Genomic DNA, 9,255 nt, shown 5'->3' on the forward strand with positions numbered 1-9,255 from the left:
CTAATTTACATATGGATTTGCCCAAAATGAGATAGCATGGGGAGCAAAAGAATGATGGGTTAGATAGCTACCTGAGCAATTGCCAGTGGTTAAACAAATTACAAGCATTCCTTCCATCACCTATTGTGGGTTTGGTTATCAGCATACCTTAAGCTAAGACCCATCAGACTAAAATGTGTAAAAATAAAAAATAAAAAAAAAAATAAAAGAACTAACAAGGCAGCAAGCTTTTTCAGTCTATGTACCCAGGATCTAGGACAACATCCTCATATCCATCAGGACTGCCTCAATGCTGCTCCAATTTAGGAAAGAAGTTGCAGATGCATCTCTAAAGCGATTACCACATCACAATGCTTTAACAGTCCACAAACAAGGCACCTTTCCCATTATTTGTAGACTTTATGCATGTCTTTGACCGAGAATAATACAAATAACACATAAATACCTACTTGTATTCCTGTTTATCCCATTATAAAACAAAGGGAAAGTAAAATGCACCGACCCATTTTGCACAATTAAACAATGCAATATATGGCTTGTAGCTCACAAAGCAAAAACGTGTTTGCAATGCTAACATAAAATGGCACTTGTCAGTCATTTAACCTGTTATCTGAGTTGTCTTGTCAAGCTCGGCTGTTAGCCTTTTACTCTAAGAAAGGTGGGAGAACAAACCCTAGTAAAGAGATACCGGCATTTTGTCTATGTCTAAGCAGTATCACAAGGGTCGCCCGAGAAAATGTAAACATCAACATTTAAATGTAGCCCTAATGCTCACTGGACACGGTCTCTGAAAACTGTACTTTATCAAGGGGAAAGCTGTTGAGATGTTGGGAAAGATGTACAATACCCAATAATGTCTCGGAAAATACAAGCAGTCTTGACATGTTGGTTTAAAAAATAAATAAAATACATTTCAAAGTCTAGAAAAGGGTGATTAAAATCAACAATTATATATTTTATGTTGAAACTATGCACGTTTTAAACTGTTCCTGAATGATATGTTCACATATGGCTGCAGCAGTTACCACCACATCAGTGCTTAACTTGTTGCGACTGAAATTCCCTCATAAACAAGAATTTAGTTACTGGTCGGGAAGACATAGATCCTCCTCTCGTATTGATTTTTTTTTGGCCTCCAATTCATTAGAATTTTCATATCAGAAATTTTTGCATAATGGTTTTTCAGATTACGCAATGTTGGTTATTGAGTTTACAGTGGGGGAAGAAATTAAGTCCCCTAAGAGATGGATATTTAATAAAATGTACCTACAAGATAGCAACTGGGTATCCTTTTTAAAATCCGAAATTGCTGACTTTATTGCTCGTAATTCACACACGGCCCCATTACATATTATTTGGGACTCACTAAAAGCCTTTGTTCGTGGTATTATTATCGCCAAAGACGCAGAAGAATGGCGTACTATTAAACAGACTAAGACCTTACTCTATCAAAGAATCTGTTCTCTGACTCAGCTTCGACAATCAAATTTCTCTAGTTTTGCGCAAAAAAAATTAAACGAGGCCAAACGTGAATTAAGTACGCTTTTTGCTACACAGAGTGAACAGCAATTCCTTATACAATCTCAAAGGAGTTATGAGGAAAGTAATTTTTCTGGCAAACTCCTTGCTTGGCAGGCTAAGGAGCAAGCCGCTGCAAATTCAATTCGTACTTTGAGATCTCCTATCACTCTGTTAGACACATCACAGCTTGATCAGATTGGTACTATAATGCTTTCTCACTATAAACAGATATATAGTCATCATCAGGAAATAGACCATTCTAGGCTTTTAAAATTCTTAACAAGATATGACATGCCTTCTTTATCTCAGGCAGATAGTGGAGCAATGATGAGTTTATTTTCAAAGTCAGAGCTGGAATTAGTGGTCAAGAACCTCCCAATCGGTAAGGCCTGCGGCCCAGATGGCCTCCCCGCTGAATTTTTTAAGGTTTTCTTCTGCGCCTTTTCGGATTTGCTACTACAATTAGTTAATTATATGTTAATGGGTGGGCAAGTTCCAGATTCTTTTGGGGAGGGCACAGTTGTGAGTTTTCCAAAAAAAGGCAAAGATCCCAAAGATCCCAATTCATATAGGCCCATTACATTACTTAACACGGATTATAAGATCCTTACCAAATTGTTATCAATACGTTTCAATCATATTGCTAAGGATCTTATTCACCCGGATCAGAACGGCTTTGTGGCAGGTCGACAATTAGCCACAAATACACATTTTCTCGTTGAGGCTTTAGACTATTTTCAGACCAATAAAATTTCCGCTTTAATTTTATGATTAGACGCAGAAAAAGCTTTTGACTTAGTGGTATGGACAACCTTATTTGTTATTTTAAATCACCTTGGAATTCCTCCACAGATTATTAGCTTAATTAAAAATTTGTACACGGGTGCCAAAGCAAATATAATCATTAACTCAGCTATGGTCGGTAAAGTATCGGTTCAGCGCGGCACCAGGCAAGGTTGCCCCTTGTCCCCTATTCTTTTTGCTTTTTTTATTGAACCATTAGCCATAGCCATCAGGGAATCCGAAAATATCTCTCCTCCTATTTCCTCTATGGCTAAAATCAAACTATATGCCGAAGATATTTTATTACTGATTAAGTCGGATATTCAATCTCAAACTGCCGTTCTTCAACTTTTTGAGGAATTCGAACATCTGGGTGGTTATCGTATTAATAAAAATAAAACTGAAATACTAGTCTGTGGGGGGGGTGAGGTTGAGCTACATACTGATTTATCCGGCTGTATTAATCCTAGACCGAAGAGGTATCTAGGAATTATGTACTCGGTTTTTGTCTCCGAGTTAGTTATGTTAAACTTTGATCCTCTTCTACGCAAGGTTCAATCTTTATTTAATAGATGGGAATCGTTGCCATTTTCCATCTTAGGACGAGTGGCACTTATTAAAATGTCTATTCTGCCGCTATTTAACTTTTTATTTTCTGCCATTCCTTGCTTTTTGCCCAGTAGCTTCTTTTCAAAAGTACAATCACTATTCACAGGGTTCATATGGGCAAAAAAAAGTCCCAGGATCGCAATGCGGATCCTCTACGCCGATACAGATTTGGGAGGTTTAGCGGTACCCAATATTAAAGATTACTATAGCGCATATTTTGCCCAATATTTAGAGCGGTTTAAATCCGGAATGCAGACCCCAACTGTGTTTATTAATTTCTTTACTAATAGAATTTGTCATGAGGTTCAGATTCCTTCTCCGTTACATATTCCTAAATTACCAAAACTTACTCGTTATAAGACGATGCTCTGGTTTTTTAAGCGTCAGGATGTCTTTCTTAAAAGATATTCTCTCCCGCAATTTAATCTTAGAACTCCCTTAAGGAATGCTCTTTTTTATCTAGGAATAAAAATTGGAGTTGATACTGTATTACAATGGGCACTTTTGGGATTTCACTCTTTGTCAGATTTTTTGAGGGAAGGGACATGGTTGTTACCTGGAGATATGCAGCTTCTAATTCCTGGGAACTTTATGTTACTTGGTTCATATGCTTTTATTTTTAAAACGTTGGTACAAGTGGAGCCAGTCAGCATTGGTTCCTCTAATCAACTATGGGACGATTTGTTCACGATTTGTAGGACGAGGAAGCCAGGGGTATGGAAACGTGTTCTTGCTGAATATACTGTGGATGATCTTAGTCAAAAAGCAATGAAAAAATGGCAAGAACAGGAGAATCATGTACTTACTATTAATACTTGGAAAATGATAAATAAGCTGAATTTCAGTGTTCTTCGAGGATCTAATTGGAGAAGAATGCTGTTTTTCAGTAAATGGCTCCTGTACCGTACCCCTGCCGCCATTGCTAAAATGTTTCCCAATACTACGGCCACCTGTTTTAGATGCCAGCAATATACTCCCGCAAACTGGTCTCACACTATAGCTAACTGTGTTAAAATAATCCCGTTTTGGAATGAGATATTCGAATATATGCAAAAGTATTGTGGGATTCGTATTACTTATAATGTTAATTTAATATTGTATGGCTACGATTCCGATCTTGGTTTGACAGACCAGTGGGTTAAATTATTATTTATTGCAATGGCAGTTGCAAGGTCATTAATCCTGCAGAACTGGAAGTCAATTCATGTCCCTCTCTTTACTGCTTGGTTGCAAAAAATTAGGAATGTTAGAAAATCCGAAATGCGATATGCACAGCGAATAGGTGGGATTACGAAGTTTGATAGAATTTGGAATCTTTACTTTGTGTAATGGTTGATTTCCGTATTGTGTAAATTATTTTCTCATGTAATTCTGTATTGTTTTTCCTTCTGCTTGCCAATTCATATTTTTTTTTTGTGTGTGTGCGCCAATATATGGTTGTATCAATTGTATTTCTGACACAAGATTTTCAATAAAAAAAAAAAAAATCAAAAAAAAAAAATCAGTGCTTAACTTGTGAAAGAAAAAGTGCTAGGTCCAAAGTTTTGCTCAGAAGATCGTGGTCGGCACTATTGAATGTCAGCGTGTTGAACACTAAGGCTGCATAGTCTTGATTGCACCTCATGCCTCTTTAATCTCCCACCAAACTCTCCCTGCAACTTTATCTCAATCATGCAAGTTCCTGCTTTCCATTTCTATCACATTTTTAGGTCTCGCCTGACCCAGCGCTTGCACTGGTCTGGTGAGACTTTAAGTAAGGGCTTCACAAAATGCTACCGCCGGCTACAGCTTGCAGTGCATGTGCATGGGTGCGCGCTTGAGCAGAGGCGCCATATGGCGCGATTACTGCTTCGCACGCACCACTCGCGCACATGCACTGCAAACTGTGGCTGGCGGTAGCATTTTTCCCCCGCGATCACTTTCACATTGGCCCCGCGGTTAACTTCCTGGTTTCCTTAACCTTCCAATTTATACAGCATGGCCCTCTGCTGCACCTCATCCTTTCATACCCATGTGCCCTCCTTTTCCCTGCACTGCAGCCTCCCTCCTTATCATTCCTGTCCCCCAATAACTTGACCCACCACCTTCATTTTGTTCCTTCTAGAGTCCCTGCCTTTCATATCTATGTCTCACTCTATATCATAGCCCGAAACAATTCACATGCACCATTCACTACCTCTTCAGTGCACTGTCCTTTGCACATGCCATGCAGCACCCCCCAGACATTTACTCCAGTACATTACTCCTCTAAACAGGTCTGCCTATGCACCATCTCCCTCCCATGACACCTTTTGTCCCCAACACATTTCTTCTTCAGTAACCCACATCTTAGGCTCTACCCCTCTACAACTCTCTGTACAGCTTAGTTTATATACCCTTTCTTTGACTTTTCTACACCCTACATATTTCCCTACACTGCTTCACCTTCCAGCCCACTGCCATTTTCGGTATCTACAACCCTTCTCCATACGATGCTGCCTTTGCCATCACCTCCCCTACACATGACCCATGTATAGTGTCAACCCCTACTCATCGTTAGCTCTTCTACTCACCCTCCAATCTTTTTTATTTATTTTTATTGCAGATTTATATGGCGCGAACTCGACCCGAAAGAAGCGCTTTACATGAGCACCAGTTACGTTACGTCCTTTATATTGCCCCGCTACACCCTTCTCCTTCCTTTCTCAGCATTGTCTCGTCTACATATTCTCTTTCTCTCCCCCCTTTCATTGCATAGATCTCTTTTTGCAGCCTCTCCTGCACATTTCCCATTCTTTACCCCTCTTATCCTACAGGCTTCCCCTTGTAAACATTCTCCGCCTGTTCCACGGCGTGCATGGCAAGCTCTGCCCTCTTCTCTGACAGTTGATGCCGCTTGCGCGTCTGTGGGGAGGCCGGGGGTGTCAAGGGCCGGGCCTCACTGACTGGAAGCCCATCACACAGCTTTTCTGTACACCCCCGAACGCCTGGAACGCTTTGCCAGCTAGCCCGAGGGCAATCACTGATTACAATGCTTCCAGAAAGTCCCCGTAAAACCCATCTATTCACATCCCTGTTTCGTAAGGTTAGCGGGTGAATTATGTCACAATTCCGGTCTATTTTTTAGCGCCAAGAGAAGGCTGGTTGGTAACATAGTACTGACACATCTCCGTACACGTAAACTACCACACAACGCACACGTATCCTCTCCGAGGAGAAGCACACTTACAGGCACAACTGCATATACTGACACCGGCTAACACACTTGACACACCGAGGCTTCAACATGAACATATGCACACAATCGCACTGGCACATTTCCTTACGCATGCACATACTAACAGCAACACATACACCAATTTATAAACACATACCGACCCAAGAATACATACATTGACGAGCAGATTGAGATACACACACTAACAAGCATATACACGTACAAGCGGACACACCAACTTACACGCAATCAAAAAATAACACCCATAGCACAATTCCGCACGCACAATGACAGAAACATTGACATGCACGCACTAAGGCAAACGCACACAAACATTGACGCACACACAACCTAGAGCTGATAGACTGGCAACGTGTGTTCATGTACAAACTGACACGTGGGACAAAACCAATACGCACGCACTGCCAAAAAGAAAGACTCCTACCCACAGGCACATATACACACAGACACGAACATTCATACATGTACAAAAGCCATAAGACGCCCACAAACACCAGCAAGAACATGGTCTACTTAAAGTGAATCAAATTGTTTGAAGGCCAGATCTGCATGAAAAAAGGACCGTCAACCAGCGGAGCAACTAGACAAACATTTTTTGAGGAATGGGGAGCTCAACTAACCAGGGGCTTAACAAAACCTGATGAGGCCCCCCTGCAAAGTACATGGAGGGGGCCCCCCACTCAGGGCTGACTGAGCTATGAAGTAGCAAGAAAGAGGCATGTAAAAACTGAATGCACGCGCTTAAAAATGTACTGTTTTTTTCGTCAATCTTTCCTTACTCTCTAAAAGTAGTATAGAAATTCTCATTAGTGTAGACTTCACCAGCCACCATGTTAAGTTTTTAATCCTGAGTTTTCACAACCACAAGCACACAATAACACAAACGCACATCCACACCACAACAACACACACAACTGTTTTTTGGGCTGTCAGCATAAATACGCTGTCACCAAACACGATGAACACCTCGGGAAAGTTTGGGAAGTCACCACCAACTTTGAAACCACTTGCTGTTGCAGAGTGTGTGCTGTACACATGGCAATACCTTGACACAGCGGACTGTTGCTAGGAATGCTTTGAGCCTCGGAGGCTGACAGACCTCAGTCTGTGCATTAGTTCACCCCGTCTTGGCGCTGCATGAAAACAGGGTGCCCACTGTCAAGCATGAAGTGAGACATTGTGATCGGGGCTAGAGATGCTATTTAGCAATCTGATTAGAACATTGTGTTTCATTTATGGCATTAAACATAAAGGAGCACTGGCAACGCTGATAAAATGGATTTAATTTTGAGTAGTGACTAAAACTTTAAAAAAGCCTGCAGTACTGAAACAAGCATTTGCAATGCAATAGGTCTCGCAGTTGCAAAAGTTTAAGCTATTGGCATTGTTCATGACCATGCCTTTTTTATCTATTTTATAAAACAAACACATAAATAATTGCCATTATCATTTACAATGCCAATAGATAGTGTTGCATTATTATTAGCAATGCCAACTGCTCACACTTTTATAATGCGAGACCTATTGCATTGCAAATGCTTGTTTTCCTTCTTCTTCCACCTTCTTTACCATTTGTACATTTTTCACACTGTTGCTCTGGGTCAAAGTATGAAGAGGGAAAACAAGTAGAGCGGAACCCAACTGCAACCACTGACTCAAATTAATCACTGCATTGCAATATCTATTCAGTAATCGAGAATTTTTTTAATTAATGTTTTGCAGTCCAGATAAAAACAAGTCTACCAGTTAAAATTGGCCTCTACTGGATGCTTTTGCAGCATATGCAGCATACGTGGACGCCTAAATACATATTCACATGTGAAAAAAATAACTATCAGTGTGATGCTTAAATACAAATATCTATAACTATTGGACACTAATTTACCAGGTTCGAGATGCAAATAAAGGAGAGTAGAAATCATCCAATAATAACATAGTACGATTACAAAATACTCCTATGCCAGCAAGTGGATCAAGAATAAACAATTTCAGCTATCAAACGACAATTGGTAGCAGGAAGTTTAAATAATACACCAGTTATCCTCCAGATGTGAGTAGAGAAAGGTCAAAATGTGACCCCAAAAAAACGAGACTCGCAAAAATAGACAAGCAAGAACACATTTAAAGAGGAGTTGCAAATTAGATACTTTGACATAAAAAAAAACTGCTCATATGTAGGTCAATATCTTAGATTAAGAACAGACAGCACAGTGACTTTGTTGACAAAAAAAGGAACAAATTAAGGATTAGAAGCAAAAAAATATATACGTGTGTATATATAAAAAAAATTGTAAGTACAGTGGCACACATGGCGGGCGAGTTTAAAAAAAACAAAATCATGAGGAACACATTAAAGGGTCGCATGCAAGACTGTTTCTATGAGGTACAAATAAAGCACTTTATAGGAAGTCAAGATGCTACTCTTGTGAGCATTATTAGCGTCTCGCCAATGATCTGAGCTTCTGATCTGCCCTCCTTTACAGATACTGTAGTGATGTCAGCAAACAAACTGGGATGCTGTTGCGAATGCGGCGCCCCCTGGCGAGTGGTTATAGTTATGCAGACCCCGGCTGCTCATACTGACCGAGTTCTGCCCAGCATCCCCTTACACCCTCCCTCCCCCTCGGGTCCTCTAGGGATGAGGCGGCACGTCCTGGCGACGAGCGATACTTACATATGCATAGCTCCAGCACGTAAGCATAATAGGACCAGCACACCACCAGCGCGATGAAGACCACCGGGACCCAGCCCAGCACCCGCTGGCAGCACTTGAGGACGTGCGAGGGCGCCATCTTGGCTCCGGTGCGGGGAGCAGGGCGGGGCAGCGGGCTCGACGGCTGTCATTTGCCGGAGGAGGCGTGGGTGAATACAAGCTGTGTGACGTCAGCACGCCGCTCGGCTGCCTCACCAGACTGGAAGGAATGGGCTGGGCGAGTTAGAGAGCGGAGGAATTGCTAGGAACTGGCTGTTACTATGTTGTAACATACAGTGACTCCGTGGCTACTACTCAAATGACTCCACAGTATTGAATGCAGAGCTTGTGTTGTCCCTTTATACGTATGCGTCTGTCAGCTAATACGTCAGAGAGCTGATATTTGCACTTTTGATACGTGGGTTCATATATG

The 9,255-nt window shown here is 41.2% G+C and overlaps 1 protein-coding gene across 1 annotated transcript in view; it reads right to left on the reverse strand.

Moving 5' to 3' along the window:
• ZDHHC20 (zDHHC palmitoyltransferase 20) overlaps positions 1–8,995 on the reverse strand; it is a 337,926-nt gene extending 328,931 nt beyond the window's left edge. Inside the window, exon 1 of the mRNA XM_085621583.1 lies at positions 8,805–8,995. Within this exon, the coding sequence (XP_085477709.1) occupies positions 8,805–8,922 (118 nt within the window). The 5' untranslated portion in view covers positions 8,923–8,995. The remainder of the gene's footprint in view (positions 1–8,804) is intronic.
• Positions 8,996–9,255: the final 260 nt, after the last annotated feature.

Source organism: Triturus cristatus, chromosome 8 (genome assembly GCF_964204655.1).
Source record: "Triturus cristatus chromosome 8, aTriCri1.1, whole genome shotgun sequence".
Classification (NCBI taxonomy): Eukaryota; Metazoa; Chordata; class Amphibia; order Caudata; family Salamandridae; genus Triturus; species Triturus cristatus.